Source organism: Lipophrys pholis (genome assembly GCF_963383615.2).
Source record: "Lipophrys pholis genome assembly, chromosome: 18".
NCBI lineage: Eukaryota > Metazoa > Chordata > Actinopteri > Blenniiformes > Blenniidae > Lipophrys > Lipophrys pholis.
The window spans coordinates 9,389,767-9,411,626 of NC_137646.1; the positions used below are offsets into that span (position 1 = coordinate 9,389,767).

Sequence of the window (21,860 nt, forward strand, 5' to 3'; positions counted from 1 at the left end):
CTGCGGAGAAACAATATGTAGACAGAGGCTTCCTGTAAGCATGCCAATGAGGGGATATACTGCATACTTCTGCTAAACGTACATAAACCTGTTTTGTAGGAGCAGTTGACCTGAATTCGCTTCATTTGGTCGCGGAGCAACAGCCAAAAATTTCACAAAACGATTTTTTACAGATCAAGTTGTCTAAATGTCAGTTTGATCAAAGTTGGGACTGTGTTTTAATTCATGAACACAGTGTTGTGACTGTAATGGCACCATGAGGACTGATGTCACAACCTCTGCTGAACTGACTTTTCCTTCAAACGGTGTCATGGTATGTTTTTAAATGGCTCTTTTGTTGTAACACACACTGATGATAACTTTTGCAGATGGCTAAAATACCAGATGTGTGTGGCATGAGTAACTTTTCAGGGTCTCAAAAGACTTATCTGCTTGCTCCCATAAAAAAAACTTCAATATTCAGCAATATCGCAGTGTGGGGAGCCATTCCTGAAAAAGGCTTTTGCTGATAAGCTGGACTTCGACATTATTTACTCACTTGGCTTCAATCTCTGCCAACAACTTGTGATGTACCTTTGTCTAAGCAATCCAAACACAAATATACCACTTTCTATCAGTCTATGATGAAAGCAGAAAACCCTCAACGTCTAACGCATAACAATGAAAGAAAAGATCATTGAGGAAAAGCAATGAGCTTGTTGGAGGTCAAAGGCAGGAACTGGGTCAACAGTCCCAACAAACAGGCACAAAAAAGAAATCAGCTGTAACCTTGCTCAAAGAGGTAAATACATGTTCAGGGAACACTCAGGTCTAAAACAAGCAAAACCATGCACCACAACCACAACAACACAAGTGAACAGGGCAGGCAGCATGAAACAACTGGGGGGTCCTAGGAAGACGCCATGATGCACCCCATGAAACCCAACGGCACCACGATACCAGACAACAACATCACAATACCAGCTGACCATTCCACTAGGAAGGGGAACACAGAGAAGAGAAGGACTACTGTCTTTACCGTTAGGAGGAGGTAAACTGAGATGCAGGGATGTCCTAGGGTTAGAGTCGGGCGGGGGGTCCTGTTTGAACCCTGAGGGGTGAGGAAGATCAGGGAACCACTCAGTGCTACAGCGTGCAGGGGCTTCCTACAGTTCTGGCTTGTGATGTTGTGTTCAAAGACGTGAGATATCGTGAAAAGTGTTTCAGAATTTCAGATCAAGAACTAATGAAAATAAACGTTGATGAGTGACCAAGCAGTGCACACCAGGACAGACGCTCTGTTTCCCATTAAGGCTCAGGAGTCTACGGTGAACCCAGAGACCCAGAGGGAGCGTTTCCAGCACATGATTAATTTGGTGTTCAACCACAGCCCATGCCAAGTCAGTTCAGTGGTTGTATCACAGCACTCCATTCTGCAGGAGCCTTGATCTCAGTCGAACACAGAGTGGACCGGCTGAGCTGGAACCTGGCTGACCAGAGCTTTTCAAATGATTCAATAACACTCAAGGTTTATGAGCCTCCATTCTGCCAGGGGAGCTCAGGAGTTTTACATTTTGGCGTGTCCTATTTCAAACATTCAAATTGTGGTGGTTCTTAAAGAGCTATCTTTGCCTGAAGTCTGACAGCAACAGTCCATCGTCTGCATTGGACCGAGTCTCGGTCTTCAGCGTGCCTTGATACCTCTGAAGTAAGGGATGTAGTTGTGCTGCTGCAGCATGGCCAGGGTGGTGGGGTTCAGATGTAAAGAGAGGCCTGCACTGCCTCCTCCTGGTGTGGGCGAGTACTTCCCGTTCCCACCACTTTCAGCCCCACCAGAATCGTAGAGAGGGAGGGGGGATGAGTCCCTGGCCCAGGTTGATGGGGACTTAATGGCACCCATGAGGTTTGGGACCAATGGGAGAGAACTGGAATCACGGGTCTGGTTGCTGTATCTACCTCCAGGGTTTACCTCGGGTCCTGGTTGTCCAATCACATCACAGGCATGTGAAGTTACTGCATGAAATTAAAGGACCAGGTTCAGTTTCTCTAGAGCCTTCAGATCTGTGGTGCGACTCACGTGTCTGTCTATAAGATCAATCAATCTATCTATTTCAAATAGATCTCTGAAAACAGCTGTCTCTACTGCAGCTCCATCGTTTCCTCCCAGTGGCTGAATGTGAAACCGCAGAGTCATGCTATTTTCCCAGGAGTTTGCTGACAGTGCAGTAAATGTGTTACAAAATATGATGTAGAGGGGAGAAGCGTGTAATTCAAGTTCTGTTTTTTGGTAAAGCTGCCTGTGGGACCTCTCTCCAGCGTACAGGAGAGTGGAGAATGGTGTGTGATGTTTGCAGCAGATGTCTCCACTTCCTCACTGCCCTCTGGTTTCCTATCAGCCAGTGAGATGCCGTGCAGAAGCTCCGAGTCATGGAGCGTCACTTCGGAGTGTTTTAACCCTTCGTGGATTTAAATGTCGCCTGCGTTGCTTCTGCGGTGTGTGTGCTGGTACCTGGTCGGCTGTAGTTTTGGGGGGAACGAGACGGCGTGTATCGTCCGTAGCCCCCCAGCGAGCTGTTGGAGCTGGGGCTGGAGGGTCTTCGCTGGCGGGGCGACTTCTCCCCGTCACCCTGGAGAGGAAACATAATGACCAGAGCAGAGTCACCACTCCGACGCCATCAGACAGGAAAGTGTTACTAATCCCCTTCACTAACATTTAAAACACACACAAGATTATTTCTACTTGGAAGGCAAGTCATGGAACATTACCTTAAATTAAACCTTAACTTTGATGGGTCACAAGGCCAAGTTAAACTAATATGAAACAACTGTTTTGAGGTGGAGTGTTTCTTTTAAAAAATGCTTTCAGAAAGAGAAACTTCAGAGGCATCAACATGGACTGTTTACCAGGACGTCAACAGTGCTGTGACTGACGCCGCTCTCTGAGGGAAATGACTCCGAGCTTTGGACTCCACAGAGGATTAAGATGCAGGAAAACCATTGTTTTTTTCCTGAACACTGTGACACTAAAAGATTACAGTGTCTGAGTTATCTGAAGAGTCCTGTCCAACATTCTGATTTACTTGGATTACACTGAGCAGTTTTACCTCACGTCATTATTTGAGGTGAGATGGATGTTTATCATTCATTGTTGTATAATAATAATAACAACAACAACTATTATTATTATTATTATTATTATTATTATTATTATTATTATTATTATTATTATTATTATTATTATTATTATTATTATTATTATTATTATTATTATTGTTGTTGTTGTTGTTATTATTAATTCAGCTCCTGAATCTGATTGTGTGCTTACGTGACTAAACTGTGAGCTTGTGGTAAATGAAGACTCAGAGTTTCATCAGGATAAGGACATTAATCAGTTTGTGGAGGAAAGCTCCCAGTGTGTAGATGTTTAACAGAATACTGCAGGGTGACAGGCTTCACACACACTGCAGCCAAAACTGCTTCAAATGGGAATTTTTACCAACATCAGACAGTCTGACAGAACAAATGAGATTCTTTCAAACCAGATCAGGACTCGTTCATATGTGGTCCTCACTCTGATACGTACTTTTTTAACGGGACCCCGCTTTCTTTCACTCAATGAGTCTGTTGCTTTTAAGATATAAAATGAACAAACACAAAAACAATAGACCTAAGCAAAAGAAACACACTTGAACATGAGGATGTGAACGGAAGCTTAATTTCCTAAGATGATCAGAAACGTGTCCAGGATGTGTCCCAGCTGGGATCTAGTTCAGCGGGAAAAGCCTGCAGTCCTCTGAACTTTGAGTGGAGTGGGTAAAGAATACGTCACTGCTGTCAGTAATGTCATAATTAGTGCTGTCGAAAATAATGCGTTAATTTAGTTGATTTGAAACATTTAACTCATTAAAATATTTTACATAATTAACAGTTTTATTTACTTCCGTTTTTTGTTTTTTTCCTTCCTGCCTCATGTTCAGCATCTCTGGATGCAGCACTGTGACTACAGAGCAGTATAATACCTAGTGGAGTAACATTAAGGTAGAAAGTTTCACTTTAAAAAGTTCTGGCTGATTGAGAAAGTAAAAGTCATTAGTTTTACTTAAAACTACTACTTACTTTAAACTGCCATGTTGGCTGACCAGGAGCCACCAAACTGCTAAAGCTCGAGGAAATACTGGTAAAATATTAATTTCTCCTCTTTCTCTGGCTCTCCTGTGTACTGTGTCTCTCGTGTGTGTGTGTGTGTGTGTGTGTGTGTGTGTGTGTGTGTGCGTGTGTGTGTGTGTGTGTGTGTGTGTGTGTGTGTGTGTGTGTGTGTGTGTGTGTGTGTGGGTGTTACAGTATATGATTGCCTCTTTGTTCATGGAATAACTTTACAACTTTGTTTCTAGAAATATTCAAATTCTTAAAGTGGTGGACCTGCACTCTAACAGAACCCAGATTTATGCTAGATGTTTATTAAATAATTTATTTATGTTTTTATTATTTTGCTGATCTTCGAGGGAAACAGTTTCATGCAAACCTAAAAGGACGTTACAAAATCTATCTTTGATTTTAAATATAGTCTCTGTGTGTTGAGTCGACATTATTTCTGTGGTTTTCCCTGAATAAATATCCATTACAAGCTTCAGTCTTCAGTAGAAAAACAATGTGATTAATCACAATTAATTACAGAAAATTGTGCAATTAATTAGTTAATTGTTTTAATTGATTGACAGCACTAGTCATAATGTTCCATGAAACTGTTAAAAGTAGAGTTGGTGGGATGTCTAAAAGTTTTTATTGAAACTTTAATGTCGTTTGAATAAAAACTAAAACACACGCACACACACACACACACACACACACACACACACACACACACACACACACACACACACACACACACACACACACACACACACACACACACACACACACACACACACACACACACACACACACACACACACACACACACAGGGTCATATTACCTCAGTGGGAGTAGGAGAAAGCAGCTGAGGCGACTGCAAATGAAGACGGGAGAAGCCAATGAGAAGGCCGAACTCATATGAGAAACATATCAGGCCATGAGAGCGACCAGACACAGGCGGTGAGTAATGATGGCCGGCATGACGGCATTCCTGAGCTGAACGAAGGGCTCTGTGGTGTTCGTTCACAGACAGTGACCATGCCGCACAGGAATGGATGGATGGATGAATGCATTAATGAAGGTATTACTTCACTGTGACCGTGAGGTGGGATGATGGAGGCATGGCGGCGGGAAAAGTGGAAAAAAAGGTGCTTGAAAAAGAAGCCAGACTGTGTTCTGTCACTGATGTGACGCATCGGCCAGAAAACCTGAGACACAACTTTCTACTGGAACATTAATGAGATAAAACGGTTTGATAAACGAGCCAGAAAAGAAACATTTATTTATTCATGGAAAGAGTGAAAAATGGGCATTATTTATTATTTCAATGCTCCTTTGCTCACTTTATGGAGCGATACTGTAGTTGAGGTACTTCTGATGCAGGACTGAAAAGAAATTCACTTTACATCTGAATAAAATATAGCGTCTGAGTTTAGCCAGGCCTTCAGTCTCATGTTGGTGTATTTGAAGTGGATTATAAGTATTAATCACAACACTTCTGCTTGAGATGAAAGATGAGCAAACATCACATCTTGAGTTATTGGACGAGGGTGAGTTCCAGAGAAGCCTCACTCACCTCTCCGTAGTGCCTCTCCTCAGACGGGTAGCTGACGTAGGGTGAGTAGGAGAGCATGTCCGGCCGGTCGATGTTGTAGATGGCCTTAGTCTTTGGCAGAGCCGCCAGGTCCTTGTAGTCCAGCATCTCCTCTCCTAGTTTGGCCTGTTGGAAGACGTGTGAAGTCAAGACAAGGGGACAGGCGCAGAGGCTGAAGCAGCTGCTGCCCCCTGCTGGGGAGCAGAGGAGGTGCATCCTTACGTAGATGACTCTGCTGGGAGAACCCGAGGCGCTGGACGCTGGGACTGAAGTGATGCTCTCAGAGGAAGTGCGGGTCACCTGGAAAACACAAACCCAGCGATGAGCTGTGTTAGAGACACATTCACAGGACCTTTTTCACTCAGCGGTTTCCTCTTCCTCAATTATGAGGTTTTAATATTAATAGAAAACCTCGCCCACAGTTTAACAGAGCCACAAATCAACCCTAATGAAAATCATAAAATAAATGTTGTCCCTTTTTAAATCTAAAACAAAGAAGTTAAAGAACTTCCACAGTTACCATTGACCTTTAAGCATGAAGTCTCACTAAGTCTTCAGCACATTTTAATTCACTGGCTCCACCTGGAAAAACTTCACCTCCACAAATTAACACAAAGCTTTCAGCTCACAGTCAATGGCAATTTAATGCCACATTTTGTAATTTCTATCAATATATTTGGAGAAATGAAGTCAGAGGACCAGAAAAACCTTCTGATTGTCGTTGGATTGTGCAAGTTCAATTTTAATGAAGGTTTTAAATGAGGTTGAATCAACTTAATTGTTCTGTTTAGTTTCTGAACTTAAACTTTTACAGACACTAGTCAAGGACTTACAGTAACATTGTGGTAGAAGATACCTCCTGTACATCTCTTTGAATTATATCCTGGAACACAGGCTTGTCCAGCTTCATCACGGTCCAGAGGAGGTCTTCTGACAAAGACCGCAGACTGAACATCTTAACTTTAATCCTCGTGATAAAACAAACTAATAGCTGAAGATTCATGTGGGTTCATGATCTGAACACAGATGATGAGTTTCACACAGAAACTCTTCATTTACTGCAGACCTTTCTCTCACTGTCACTTTCACTAATACTTATAAAGCTTATTATTTCTTCCTCCAAAGACAACTGAATAGAATACAACATCTGATTCACAGCAGGTGTTTGAGGCGTTTCCTCCGCTGACTCCCCACCACTTCTCTCTGCAGGATACAGGCCACGTCTTCACTCCTCAGGTCCTCTAATTGTCTCTGAATCCTTTGTGTTGCTCCTCTTTTCCCCACAGCTTTGACTTTGTGATTTATTCAGATTTATTTTCTGTAACGCTCCAATAAGTCTAGAAAGCCTCATTGGGATACTATTGCCATGCAATACAGCCCACAACTCAGCAAATGAGTAGATCAGACCAGATTGTGTCTAATTCACTGACTTGCTCAAACACAGAAATATCAACGTTTTATGGATTCACCACAATGAGACCACAAAGCAAACAGTCCTTGTATTAGTGAAGCTGCTGGTTGTTGGCATCAGCACCAAGCAGTTACTGTTAAAACACACAAGTTTAGCGAAAGAGAGAGCGAGAGCAAGAGAGAGAGAGCTTCACCTTCCAGGTAAAATCCCTTTAGTGTGAAGCTCGCTCTGCTCACTCAGTTGTGTGGGTTTTACTCTGAGGATTCAGTGTCCACCTCCGTTCTCCGACTGATCCTCCACACCCAAACCCCACACCCGGCGTGAGACCGGGAAACTGCCAAACCGTTAGCCTCAACCATGCGGGGGTGGGGGGGGGGGGGGGGTCACAGGGTCACCCACCTGCTGCTCAGGGACGTCACTGAGCTGTATCCGAACCTGCTTCTGGAAACGGAGGTGAGGAAGAAGGATGAGGATGGAGATGAAGGAAGGGGATAAGTGATGCTATGCTAACGCTAACGCTAACGGTTTGACCTGTTGGTAGATCGTTGTGGTACAGGAGATATATATAGGTATAAAAGACTGCAAAACCAAACAAGTACTATTGAAAGGACTACATCCTCAACATGAAGTAAATTTTAATGAAACCTTCTGGTGCAGAATCCAGTGACATTTCTCAGAAACGTCTCCTGTACCTACTGCATTCTGGGTGTTTTTAAAACCTCCCCCTGACAGCACGGCTTTGAGGCCAGTTTGACAGCAGTGAGGTCACGAGCTTTCATGAGCAAACCCCCCAACCTCAGCCTGCTTCTCTAACCTCTAGGCCCCAAACTGTTTGAAATCCTTCAGTATTACTGAAACAACTTTTAAGATTGAAATTTTACTGAGAAGACTTCTAAAGTCAAAACTGAACCAAAACTGGTTCCCAACAATTGTTTGTGGTCTGCGGCCCCCCGTTCTGACCTCTGACCTGCTGAAACACCAGAGTGAAGCTAAACACTGATGGACACGCCCACTCTGATGAAGCAAATCAAACCCATGAGTTTTACAGTAATGGACTCCTAAAATCACCCAGAGCAAAGTTCCTGAGACTCACAAAATACGACTCACTACAGAGAAAACCGAACACAAATATGTGTGCAGCTTGAGAGGAGGATCAGCAACACAAACACCTGCAGTATCTTCTCCACCCACCTTACTCTTCTCCTCCTGCTTGGCTGCTTGTCTGCATGGAGGATGCCAGATAGAAGAACCTGAAGACACAGAGATAAAGATATGTGGAACTGAGCTTAGGAAGTCCAATCACACTTTATCAATCTCTTTGTGGATTGATGAGGCAGCAAGTTGAAAACATATGAAACCTCAGGATGTGAGCGCAATAAGAACCAACATGAGCTGGATAGACTTGGTCAAGCAGCTCCTGAAAGGCGTTCCAGGTCTGTAGTGGTCAGTAGTTGAAGGAAAGTGGACCACAGACTCATACCTCACAGGGATCTGCTGCCAACATCTCGGTGGAGGCGGGTGGTTTTAATCTTATGGCTGATTGGTACATTTTCTATGGAATCCCACCTGCTGAAGGAGAAGGCTGGAAGGCTGCTCTCACCTTGAAGGTACATTTCCTCTCCCTCTGCAAACATCTGCTCACAGCGGGCACAGCGGGCGCATGAGGGGTGGTAATGCTTCTCTCCGGCCTGGCAAACAGGAAATCAACACAGAGCATCTCTTTACTTTACTTCTTGTTGTCTGCAGACACTTCCTCTGATCAAACTATCATTCAGGAGGTTTGCAGTCCAGTGGGCCTCTGGATTACATGAGAGCCTTGAAGTAAGCTTCACAAAGGTTCATGACCCCTGACTTGTCAAGGTCAGGCTCTACTCAGAAGTCCTCTTTGGGCCATTATTCACAATACAAAACCTTACATTTAGTATAGGGAAATCAGGCGGCGGTTGGTCCAGGAGCCGCAGTCTGGACCCCTGGGCTAATCTGGGTAATCCAATTCAATTCAATTCAATTCAATTCAATTCAACTTTATTTATATAGCACCAAATACAACACAGGGTAATCCAGGTTCGGCCTTCTCTTTAACTGAGTAGAGAAACTACAGGGTGTTGAAGGTTGAAGAATTTCTAAAACACAGTGGTCAGGCTCAGTGGTGGTGTAGATGAATCAGAGGTTGGTGGGTGCCTGACCATGACCTTTGACCCCCACCAGCTCCCCGGAGCGCCTCAACATGGCTGCCCAACGCTCCTTCCTAATAGGACGGGTCAATGCAAAGGAATTTCCTCAAGGGGATAATAAAGTATGAATAGATCAGTTAATTATGGAAAAATCAGGAAAAACAGGAACAATATCATAGATTTGAGTGACTGCATGTTTACAAACTGCACTGCGACATCATTAAACGCTGTTTGTTCAATGTTCATGGAAAGAAACATCAAAACAAGTGAATTCGTCAATGTTAGCCTGGCAATGCTTGTTTGCAATTATAAGAAGCGTGTTGACTTGAAATCCTGTTTTTCCTCCTGAAGCCCTTTGAACTGAGTTTTATGTATGAAACGCCCAAAATAATGTGTCCATCATCAGTATAATCAAACAGTTTGACCAGGATACCAATTCTACCGGTAACCAGAACTCAACACGGATCCGTGAGCCTTCCAGAAAGACTTTAGAAGAAAATGTATCTCCATCACTCCATCAGGACGAGCTACACCTTCCAACTGGAGCACCAGCTCACACTTTAGTTATAACCAGTGAGAGAGTGAGAGAGTGAGAGAGGGAGAGAGGGGGGATATAGAGAGAGAGGGAGAGAGGGGGGTGAGGAGGGAGAGGGGGAGAGAGAGAGAGAGAGAGAGAGAGAGAGAGAGAGAGAGAGAGAGAGAGAGAGAGAGAGAGAGGAGAGCGAGAGAGCTGTGCTTCACCACTGAGCCACTAGGTGGAGCTGCTGTAACGTGGAAGCTCAGCTGAAGAGTCTCAGTTCCACCAGTTTATTATCACCAGATTTCTGACACAATAGAAATGAAGGCAGATCCAGACTCTACATTTTTATGCCTGAAACTTGGCAGTGACAAATTAAAAACGAGTTTATCATTAAATGATATCTCTGTGTTGTCATAGACGATTGCTTTCTGTGGATGCTACAGCTTTGACTGTAAACAAAGGACCTTTAAAACCTTCTTTTTAGTGATTAGAAATCACTGGATGATATAATAGCAGATTCTTTATGTAAAGACACAGCGGTTGGTGATTATAGTCTTATAAAGTTATGAATTGAGTAGAAATTAAAGAAATAAAAGAAAAACGCTCAAGGCCTGATTTTAACTCTGTTCTGCTTTCAGATTTTTACACTGGGTTTGGGCTATTTCTTAACAATTTTACATCCTTTTTAAAACCTCGCCCCAGTTTATCTAATCATAACACATTCTTAGACCTTTTATATAAAAAGTCTTTTATTCAGACATTTAAAAACCTTCTATAGAGTCACAGGGACCTTGTAAATACTTTCTCCAAGCAATAATCTCTTTCAGTGCTTGAAAATGATCTTTAACTCTTTACATCCTCTTTACATTTTTACAAGCTGTATTTTACATGATATCTTGAAATTTTCTGTACATACAATATATTCTGATCATATATACAGATTTATGACTAAAACAACCCAGAAAATTAAAATTACTTTCTTTTTGTTGGTTTTGTGACCCATAGTCTTTTATTAAAGCAAACAGCATCAACCAAGACTGTAAAGGTCAAAATGTGATTGTGTTTGTTTCTGTTTGAGATGCTTTCATTTTTATAAACTGCAACAACAATTCAAATAAAATGTACAGTTTTGGAAAGAGGCAGCATGTACATCAAAATAACCTTTTTAAAATAGATGTACTTGTAGGCAAACCGATGATTGTGTGATGGACGAGTGTTGCTGGAAGAAGAAATGAAATAGGAGTTGATGCTCAGAATGCTGTGAAGCCTGGAGGCTAATAACTTGTCAGTAAAAGGAGCAGCACTTTGCAATGTGTGGGATTCTTCTGGATTCATGCACAAGAAGAATTGTTTGGTTGAAATTCTTGTGACATTCAAAAACGTGCAGCACTCCCTCCAGTGGAAAATCAAGACCTTTGTTCTACTGTTGTTTTGCTGGACTCACTTGGTCCAGAAGGTATATAAAGTCCAGAGTTCACTAAAACATGGACGTTGTTTTGCAATGAACTTCCTTTTTTCTCGTTGCATAAGAAACTCATGAAGGTCTGATTAAGAACAATCTTCATTTCAAAAGAGAAGAATACGAAATAAACAAGATGTCATCGCCCTCAGGGAGAAAAGCTGAATCCATACGACAGCAGATGTAGAGAAAACAAGCAGGAAATGACCTGCAAGAGAGAAAACACCAGCAAGAAGACTGAAGGCTGATGTGAGGCAGAAGGAGCTGAGAGATAAAAGGCTGGAACCGGATTGAAATTCAAACATGGGAAGTATGAATAGAGCCGGAAAGCAGATAGTACTGCAATCAAATCCTTCCTTTGTCCGTCTGAGGCTGCATGAAGGAGGATTATCATCCCCAACGTCCGGCTGGAAGGAGTCTGAACCTGAAAGCTTTGCTCAGGAATGTGACTCCAGCCCAGGTTCAACTTTATTGCTAATGCTCATAATTTAGGCTGAAATAATCCAGGAGGTGAAAGACAAACAAGAGCTGAGGAGCTTGTTCCTTCATTCTAGTCCAGCTGATCACATCCAGACTGTTTGTTCTCTCTGAACCATCCGACACACACACACACACACACACACACACACACACACACACACACACACACACACACACACACACACACACACACACACACACACACACACACACACACACACACACACACACACACACACACACACACACACACACGGAGTATTTATACTGTGTGGTTCCATCGTGTTTTAAACCAAAAGAAGTTTATTTCTGTCAACAGGCTGAAAATCAAAGGCACAGTCAGAGTCTTTATTTTGATGACTTCCCAATGCGCAGATATCGAGCAAAAGAAAGTGCAAAATTGATTAAAAACAATTTAAAAAAGAAAGAAAATCCATGGATAATGAGGCTCAGACGTTTTCTTCAACAGTTTTTCAAAGAAAAGAAACACTTAAAGTTTGGACTCCATTGAGGATGTTTGTGTACATTGATCACTCTAAAGACGGAGGTTTTCTAAAGCATGTGATGTGTGACAGTGGAAAACAGTGTTGTTATTGATTTGTGAGAGGATTCTGTTGAGTGGTTTAATGAGGAAGCACATGATGGAGAGAACAATGGTTGGCCTTAACGCTGACAGAGGAACACCGAGTCTTAGTCATCAAATGAAAAATGAGGAAATTAATCAAACTATCATAGAGTTGGTTTTCCAATTAGGAGTCTAAATATCAAGAAGAGACACAAGATGTCCTCCAAGTTCAACTTCTGCCAATCGCTTTGGCCTCTCACTCAAAATCCTCCAGCTCGGATGTTTATCTTGTTCATTGGTTCACATGATGGTTTGTTTGTTTTAGTTAGGGTTTGCTACCTTTGTCAGTGAACTCTCGGAATAATAAAGAGTGATCGGCTGGTTCTGAAGTCCCGTCCAGTTGGGGATTCACTTAAGCTGATGAGCACCTTCAGTTTTGCTGTGACATGTGGGATGATCAATACAAGAAATAAAGCGGAGTTACCAACAAATAGTCCACAGTAGAATCTTTTAACCCTTTACCTGGATACTGAAAATGAATCCCATGGTCCTGCTACCTTCAGTGTTACATCTTTCTAGTTTTTCGCGCTTGCTGCAGATCAATGACAATATGTATCTGAGTAATCCTTTAGCATGCAAACAAAGACTTAACGTTATGTCACCAAAGTGAGCATTTGCACTTCTGGCAAGGTCACCGAGCACTGCAGGTGTTTGGGGGTTCATTTAAAAATTTAAACTGGGTTCCTAAACATGCCAATAATAAAACACCTGGTCAGTGTCACTGAAATCATGTGAGAAAATGATCCCTTCAACTAAACTCGTCTTCTGCACTCAAAATCATGGCGCGCAGCTCTTCCAGCTATAAAAAATTGTCTTATGAAACAGAGTCCGGGTTTTCTTAATTCCTTCTCAAATGCATCAGTCAGCGCACCGCACCGTGATCTACCTCAGCATCCGTCACTCTCATTGTCACACAGCTTAACACAAAACCTGCCTGAACAAGAGGATAAGGATGGACAACAATAGAGGAATGATAACAGGGGATGATAAATTAACAGAATTACAGACGTATTAGGTAGAACTATGCTCAATGTAGAAATAAAGTCATGGGAAGTGATGTTGATAATCCTCTGGACAGTATTAACACACTTCACAGCCGCTGCTCCGCTCCATCTGGCAGGTGGGGCTAGTTGAAGCTCCAGTGGCCAGTAAACCAAGGCTCCGGGCCAGAGACTCTTCAGATCCGCCACACGGATCAGGTGTGTTCTTTGGTGGATTAGACCCAGACAGTTGAGAAACAGCTGCCGAGAGCAGCTCAGTAAACTTCCTGCATCAGTAACTCTTTAATGAAACGCCATCAACACACAAACCACGCCTCTTTCTCATCGGTGTGAGGTAGACGACCCGCTACAACATCGTTTCTATCAAAACTAGTTGTCTTTGGAGCAGCAGAAACAACATTGTTCAGCAGGCTGGGACCAGACTGCAGGGACCGTCTACAAAGTACAAAACCAAGACAAATACCAGAGAAATACCTGATAACATGACGGGTATTCACTGTGTCACCAGAATCACTGCAGCTTCACTTCATCACTGCAACACTTGGTTTGGAAGTGATATATGGTTTGTAATATCTGTCTTCACTGTTGTCGTGTTTGGCAATTTGCAGACGGTCCCTGAACATTAGAGTGGCTGGAGGCTGAAATTATTCCTGTTAATATAAATCCACGCCTTGTGACTTGTCTAACTTCAGTAATTCCACATGGAGATGTATCATACATTGTGTATGTATTTCACTTTATGTCATCTCATGACTGAGAGACGGAGTTTATTTATCAGCACAATTAATATGATGTGTTTCTTTGTAGCACCTCCGTCATTTTTCTGGCTCTTCGTCTCTGACTGGTTTCCTCCCCTGGTTTAGTCAGATACAACATGTTACAGCTGAGTACATGAGTGGATGATCACTTGGTTGATCTTCCAGTAAAGACAGTGAGGTCGGTGACAGAAAAACACATTTTGGTTCCATGTCTGGTTTTGTAATATTCTCCTATAAGACTGATATTTAAAGATATTCCTGCTAACAGTGTTTGGGATCTATAGGCAAGACGTGCAGTCATTCTCTGAGTATTTAATAGTTTGAATTGGTCTTCATTCTCAGACTTAGACTGTTGAGCAGTCCTGGATCTGCAGGGCTCCAGTGGCTGACTAATACCATGAAAGAAGAGAAGAAGAAGTGGAATAATGTCAACAAGGTAAAATCCTCCGTTACTACGTTGTTGGGAAAAGAAACTAGAACACACGAGCTCCTGCAGTTCTGCTCATTGACTTGATGTGTCCCGACCATCTTCTCCCTCTGATCTCAATGTTTGGAGGAGGAGATGAGCACAGGTAGAAGCTGGAAATATCCTCCAAATCTAACACACTGAGAAAACTCTCTTCTTGTGATTTCAAGATAAGAAAGCATAGCAAAGAGCTGGTTCGGTCTTTATTAATCATGTCAGAAGCTCTCAGAGGGTCACGCAGAAGAATGTCGGTTTTTATTGATCTGGTCCAATACAATCTTAATATCATGAGTTCTGCAGCTGAGAATAAAGCAGTGACAGACTTGTTATGATCAGCTGTTGTAGGTCTTTTCTTAGTGGAATGCAGCTTTATTAGTTGGTTCATTTTGTTTGTCTTATATTAAAAGAAGTGGTGAACCTGCTTTCACTCATCGTTAGCTGGAACAGATGCCAGTGACACCAAACCCCGAATGGAATCAAACAAGATAGAATTTGGTTTATGGATTAAAAGAGATTATTTTTAAAGGAAACATCACTTGAAATTATGATTTTCTTTAACCCCTTCATGGATTTTGGCCTTGCCAGTGCAGGCAGGTTGGGAATGAAGACCAAGACTGAATAAATGTCATGAATTTGATGCACAGGACCATGTTGACCCTGCTCAGTACAGGTTTAATGGGACCAACACTGGAACCAGTTCTGGGTGTTGCTCCTAAAGGACCACCTGGAGGCTGGCTGCCCGGGTATTCAGCTCCAACATGGAGAACTGGTAAGGTAGAGCGCCCGGGGGCATTGCTGTGGCCTGCAGGTAAAGAGGTGCCCTCAATGTAAAGACAAAGGTCTGTCTGTACCGGTTGTAGGGTCAATGCAGCCTCACATTGATTTTTAATAATTAATACTTGCTTATTTTCAAGTTGTTGCTAAAGCTGCTCCATAATGGTTTAACCTTCATTTCAAAGCTGGTTGACCGAAGTCCTTCTGCGAGTCTTGGACTAAGATCAGGACTAGGTTTTATTGAAACCACCAGCGCAGGTCATGTTTCCTCTATTTTCTTCTTATCAATACCAAGCTGAAGCCGATAGTATTCATGAGGGTGAGCTACACATCGAAACAACCATGCAATACTTCCCCATGTATGTCTGCCGACAAACCTCAGTCAACCGGTAAATGAGCTATTACACAAAGGCTGGGTGTGTCAGCACCGTGTCCAGGAGGAACTGTTGGTCTGGATTCATCCTGGACATGGCTGCAGTACGTCAGACTGCCACCACATGATATGACTATAACCTTGTTCCCACTGCACAGTACGGCACTACAAAGGGCACCAGACCCCAATCTGTCTATGGTATGTGATGTCATTATGCCACCTTAAACACGTGACCAGCGGAACATCATTTGTTGTGTCGCTGCTCCGTAAAGCCGTGAGCCTCGGTTCTCTGTGACACAGCTTGGACATGTAAACGCGTATGTAAACAACAATGGGAAAGTTGATACGGCTGCTGACCTGATGAAATATTGCTGCTTGTCCAGAGTGACGATCGTCACCAACCAATCAGCAGACGGCTGTGTTGTAGCTCCTCCTGATGGAACTGTACCGATGTGCTAGGTACCTCAGAGGAGGGATTACAAAAAATGCTAACGGATGGGTACGGTACTTTCAGTACCATCCACAACGTTTGGCGGTGGAAACACACGAAAACCTGTCCGGTACCGTATCCACATGAGGCTGAACAGAGAGAACCTTAGTGATGTCATAACAATGAAAGTACTCAAAATAGATGGCTGGATGGATTGGTGGATGGATGGGTGGATGGGTTTATGGGTGGATGGGTGGATGGATGGCCAATGAAAGAAATACAGATTATAATCCTGGCCCTTCATTGGACAGTCAATAGCATATCAAGTACATTTATAGCACAAGAAGCGACTTTCTTTATACTTAATCCACCCATTATGCAGAACAAACTCAAACAAATTCTGACTTTGCCTCTGTTTGAAATAATAAGCACAATGGTAACGAAGGCCCTGAGCACAAGTAGCTGTAGATATTTCTGAAACAGGAAGAGGCCGTACGTCGGTTCAATGCTGGTTTTTTTCCGGGAGACTGGGCGACATCCACAATGAGCGCTGGTTCATGAACAGGACCGTTGTTTTGGGGCAGCTGCCCAAAATTATATTAAGGAAGTCTATAAAGAGCGCTTCATTTCATTTCTACCTTAATAAAAGATTCTTTGTTAAGTGACGCACCACACTCATGAAGACAACAAGTCCTTATTGGTCACGACTTTTACAGTAAAAGGAAGCTCCACACATGTTCCAACACTCCTCCCATGTAACTTTACAAATACAATGAACAAGTACACCAAAGGTTTTAGTCCAGCTGATTCTGGCTCAGTCGAGCTGATGTACACACCTGATAGTCCAGCATAATTACAAATGAATGTGGATGATGCCATTTGCTCACAGACAGAAGCACATTGTCATTGTGATGATTCTGCTGCCGTGGTTGGGAACCCGATCGCTGTTTATGAAAGAAGACAACATGAGAGCCGGCCATGCGACGAAAGAAAGGGGAGAAAGTCTTTCCTGTGTGGCGCTGAGGTCTGAACCCTAACCCCATTACCCGAGGAGAGTATCCCATGTCCTCTCTGCCCAGTGCAACACAAAGCCTCACTGTACACACTCCACTGCACCAATTTCTACCTGCCTCCACACTCCACTCATATAAATCTGGTAGAAGTGGGACTCGACTGAACACCAGACGAGGCCATGATAGATCATTTACAGTCACAAGTGAGTTTGTTAATTCCGTTTGATTCAATTGTGTGTCATTCTTCATTTATCTGGCCTGTAGTCAGCTGGTTGAAGTTGGTTTCCCATTGGAAGGTGTGTCTCCCTCTGACTTTAAACTACAGCTTTCTCTGAGTGTGAAGCAGACTTTGACACCACAATGATTTTGTTAAAAGACAGGTGAGTTCATATTTCATACAAATTATTGCCATGAGTTCATTTTCATATTGAATTATTCTGTTTCTGAAATATCGTTTTCAGGGAAATTAATTTAGTCTTGTATCATGTTTGAGGTTTTACAGTTGAGTTTTAGGACTTTGGGAATAGTTGAATTAGGAGCTGTGTATATAATTACAGTAACTGAATTTAATTGTATTCCAATTCAAACTGGATAAGACACAACAAGCAGCACTTTTCCATTCAAACTGATTTTGGTGGATGAATGAACACGTAAATATGTTCACACAAGATCGTGTTCATTTGTTTCTTTGAAAACTTCTAGATCACCTGATATCAGCTTCTTTAACATCGATGTAAATCAAAGCTCATGAATCATAGGGCAGACATAGTTCGGTCGGTTGAGCAGTCGTCTCCCAATCAGAGGGTTGCAGGTTTGATCCCCATATCTACTTGTCCTTGAGCAAGACACTAATCCCCAAATTGCCCTCAATGGATTGACCGCCAATGTATGGCAGCAGGCTCCATTGGTGTGTGAATGTATGTGAGAATGTGATTAACGATGTAAAGCGCTTTGGGTCTCCTCACGCGTGTCGTTACATACATCAGAGCTCCTCACTCCATCGTCCATTTTAGCCAATTTTTTGTTCAAATTTCAGAGTCTTCCCTGTTTAACTTTGGTTGTATTGTTACTTCTTAGGACCCACGTCCTTAAAGCCTGCAGATAATCTCAGTAGTTCAGAACCTAATTCTGGATTAAGACTCATTTTTCACTTTCCAGTTTGAGCATGATGGGTGTAATTTCTTACAGCTTGCTACGATCACCGACACTGATATCTGCATGAAGTTGTACAGACGGTTCAGAGCTCTGAAATGCCAGAACCTTACGCCGAATTTGATGTATCTTCCTTCTGTCGTTTTGCTGATTGGTAAGTAGGTGTAGATGGTAGCAGAAGTTTCTCAAATCTCTCTGACAGGCGAAGGTAAGACCAACCAACTGATTGACCAACCAACCAACCAACCAGCCAACCAATCAACCGACTAACCAACCAACCAACCAACCAACCAACCAATCGACCGACCAACCACCCAACCGACCGACCGACCAATCAATCCACCAACCAAACGAGCTTTGAATTCCCAAGTTTGTTTTCAAATCAACAACAAATCCAGCGCTGCGTGAGAAATCACTGAAGAACGTGTCATAATCTCACCCCTGTGTCAGACTTGAGCCTTCATCTGGTTGGATTTCTTCCTTGCAGTTGAACTTGGTTGTCGACCATCAGCATGACTTTCTATCAGACTCTCTGTTTCTCAGTTCAGAAAGAAGCTAACTGGATCAGGTCACACACACTTACAGTACGATGGGAAACCCATGACTTAATACCAGCGAAGACCTCTGGCATGAAGTGTCTGTTCCAGACAACAACTGCGTATCTTATGACACGTCTGAAACACCGATGATGTTTCTGGGGAGGTGAGGGTGGAGGAATGAAGATGGGGGAGCTGAGGGTGGAGGACTGGGCTGTTTGGTTTTAGGCAGTGGAGGTGGACTGGTATCTGAGGACGGACGGCAGTGACAGAGTGAGCTGAGGAGCACAAGGAGGAAGGCAGAGGAAACAGGACAGAGTGAGGTCAGTGCGGTCAGAGTGAGGTCAGCGTGAGTTCAGACTGAGGTCAGACTAGGGTCAGAGAGGTCAGAGTGGCAGACTGAGCTTATTCTATTAAACATTGAAAGATGTGATGCAGTAAAGCTGAGCAAAGTTTTAAACATCCATGTGTTCGCAGAACTTTAACAACGTTTCTCATTTCAATGTGTGGAGTGAGACAGTGGAACAGACTGTGGGGAGCTCAAGCAGAGTCCAAACATGAAGCAGCTCAAACAGCCAGACAAACAAATGGTGTTCACAAGATGTGGGAAGAAGAAGAATGGAATATGCACTCAGTGTTTTCACTGTGACATGGTTCATTTTGTCTTCCTTACTCGCTGGTTTTCTTTGCTTTCTATTGTATTTGTGAATATGTGATGGGTTAAAAAAATACAAATACACACAGGGTGAAAACAGGTTGACTGGAGAGGAGGTAGGATTTAAGAAGCTTATGCTTCCTCCTCCTCCTTTTCCAACACGTTAGCTTTCCTACTGCAATGTATGTTTGTTTGTTTTTTCCTTTTACTTATTTTCAAAATAAAATAAAAATTAAATGAATTGAAATGAAACAAAAATACTGCAATGTAACTAATTACTTTCAAATGACAGTATAATATATTAAACGTAGGAAGTAACGTGTCCACATATAGAAAGAAATGGGTTTTCTTCAAGGAGGTGTGTGACACCTCAACTGTCTTGTTAGGATCTGGCTAGTTTTCAGGAGAATGTATGTAAAATAAGTCCAAATGTTAAAAATAAGCAGGAATTATCACAGAAACATTAAGATATAATGACTGAATCCACATGAAGGGTAATACTGCATCATTTCTAGGTCCTGACCTTAATATAAAGCAACGCAGTAGGAACTTTCTCTATAACCTCTGTGCAGACACAGAAAAAACTAAGACTCTTAACTTTGAATGCCCTGGTTGTGGTCAATATGTTTTAATAGTATTCTTTGTTCGCAGAAGCCTTTGAAACACTTATTAAACCAGCGGTTTGGAAGCCTGGAGCCTCTGGCCCTTCTCAGGAAGGCTGCCGACCCGCTCCCTTCTCTGATTTACACAGACAATGGAGGACATGTTTCACACCAAGCTGGAGCCTTCAGAATAAGAGCAGGAAACTATTTCCCAGATCTGCTTGAGGCTCCTGTTTTCTTTGATATACACAGAGCTTATAAAAGCACTGCCTTTGTCCTCAACTCTGATTTCACCATCATATTAATGAATGAGACTTCAGTTCATGACGGTTGTGTTTGTACTTCAGCAGCAGAAAAGTGTTTCTCTGATCTATTGCACACATGACTGCCCTGCTGGGCCAGAGCATGAATAATAATAACACTGAAATCATCTGACAGGCAGTGTGTGGACCAGTTTTACTTTTCACATCATAGACTGAACAAACGAGTCAAACACCACGGAATCCAACAGCTGCAATGCAATCAAAACTTTCCACAGCAGTAAAAAGTAGATGACTGTACCATTTGTGACAGATGAGGCCTAATTGCAGACGTTGAGTCAAAAGAGGCATCAGTCAAAACATGGTTGATTTATCCCACCAAGTGAAAATGTAACATCAGTTGACAAACTATAATTTCTCAAAATAATAAAACAAGCACAACCATGAAAGCAACAACGATAACAAGTCCCAAAGAGCAGAGTCTAGTTCGAGAGCCCATAGATTAATACCAGTAAGATGATATAGTAACAGGTTAATCACAATGTGCTTCTTTTATTTGTGACTTTGATGCAGATCCAATCTCAATCCTTAACCAGGTTTTCATGCAGGAAACCAGCTTTTTGAAAAGATGAATAAACTTTCCTCATCACAAAGGTGAGTTTATGAACTCTTACCATCTGCTGTGGAAATAACTGTACAACTGAATTTAAAAGAAATCTGGTTTTCAAATGCATCCTGGATAAAGTAGACAGGAACAACTTGACACACTCATGAGATGAAGAGGGTTGATGTTCAATCAGCTAGACGGAATCACATGTTTCACTGTTGAACTTGTAACTGTACTTTTAGTCCCACAGTCATTTCATGAGAATGAAATATTTAATTTTCCAGTGCATCTATTCAAATGTGTGTCATTATTCTTTATTTCTCCCTTCATGCTTATTTATGTAGAGTCAAGTCAGACAGCGGAGCCACATGCTACATGCTACATGCTACCAGTTCCCCTCGGTATTCCTTGTACATGTCAGCCTTCAGCAGCTCACCTCCAGAACTTTCCCGGTGATGTACTTCTTGCAGCTCTCGCACTGGATGCCGAACATGGCGTGGTAGTCCATCTCGCAGTACGGGATCCCATCCCTGTGAAGACATGTCACAGCTGCACAAACTGACTTCACTGGTTTCATGTGTGGAAATCCTACGATAGTTAAACTCTGTGGAGAGAAACGAGTCTGAGAAGAGGCTTTGCGCCTTCGTCTGGCCTGAGATTCACTCGGTTGGCACAAGAGCGAGAGTGTCCAACTCCCAGAGCGCGAGACCAGGCAGGGCCACGAAAAAGATCCATAATGTCTCATAAAACAATGTCCTCAAGAGATTTGTACATTTTCATGAACTCCTGCAGCGTTCCTGTCGCATGGACAGCCCCACATCAGACGTGTCGGCGATACAACTGAATGTTCCATCTTTAT

The 21,860-nt window shown here is 42.6% G+C and overlaps 1 protein-coding gene across 8 annotated transcripts in view; it reads right to left on the reverse strand.

The window, feature by feature from the left end:
• Positions 1 to 21,860, reverse strand: part of ablim2 (actin binding LIM protein family, member 2) — a 103,622-nt gene that overhangs the window by 20,346 nt on the left and 61,416 nt on the right. For 2 of the 8 annotated variants that reach the window (XR_013936240.1, XR_013936241.1), the window contains exons 6-14: positions 21,438 to 21,531; positions 8,717 to 8,804; positions 8,308 to 8,366; positions 7,516 to 7,557; positions 5,928 to 6,005; positions 5,688 to 5,831; positions 4,953 to 4,985; positions 2,489 to 2,606; positions 1,681 to 1,992 (exon numbers count right to left, since the gene is read on the reverse strand). Coding sequence is in view for 1 of the 8 variants with exons in the window: in XM_080486197.1 (XP_080342323.1) it covers positions 1,019 to 1,090; positions 1,681 to 1,992; positions 2,489 to 2,606; positions 4,953 to 4,985; positions 5,688 to 5,831; positions 5,928 to 6,005; positions 7,516 to 7,557; positions 8,308 to 8,366; positions 8,717 to 8,804; positions 21,438 to 21,531 (1,040 nt within the window). In the remaining 7 variants the exon portion in view is untranslated. Of the gene's footprint in view, positions 1 to 1,018; positions 1,091 to 1,680; positions 1,993 to 2,488; positions 2,607 to 4,952; positions 4,986 to 5,687; positions 5,832 to 5,927; positions 6,006 to 7,515; positions 7,558 to 8,307; positions 8,367 to 8,716; positions 8,805 to 21,437; positions 21,532 to 21,860 lie in introns of all 8 variants that reach the window. The other 6 variants (XR_013936235.1, XR_013936236.1, XR_013936238.1 and 3 more) reach the window with 4 other exon arrangements.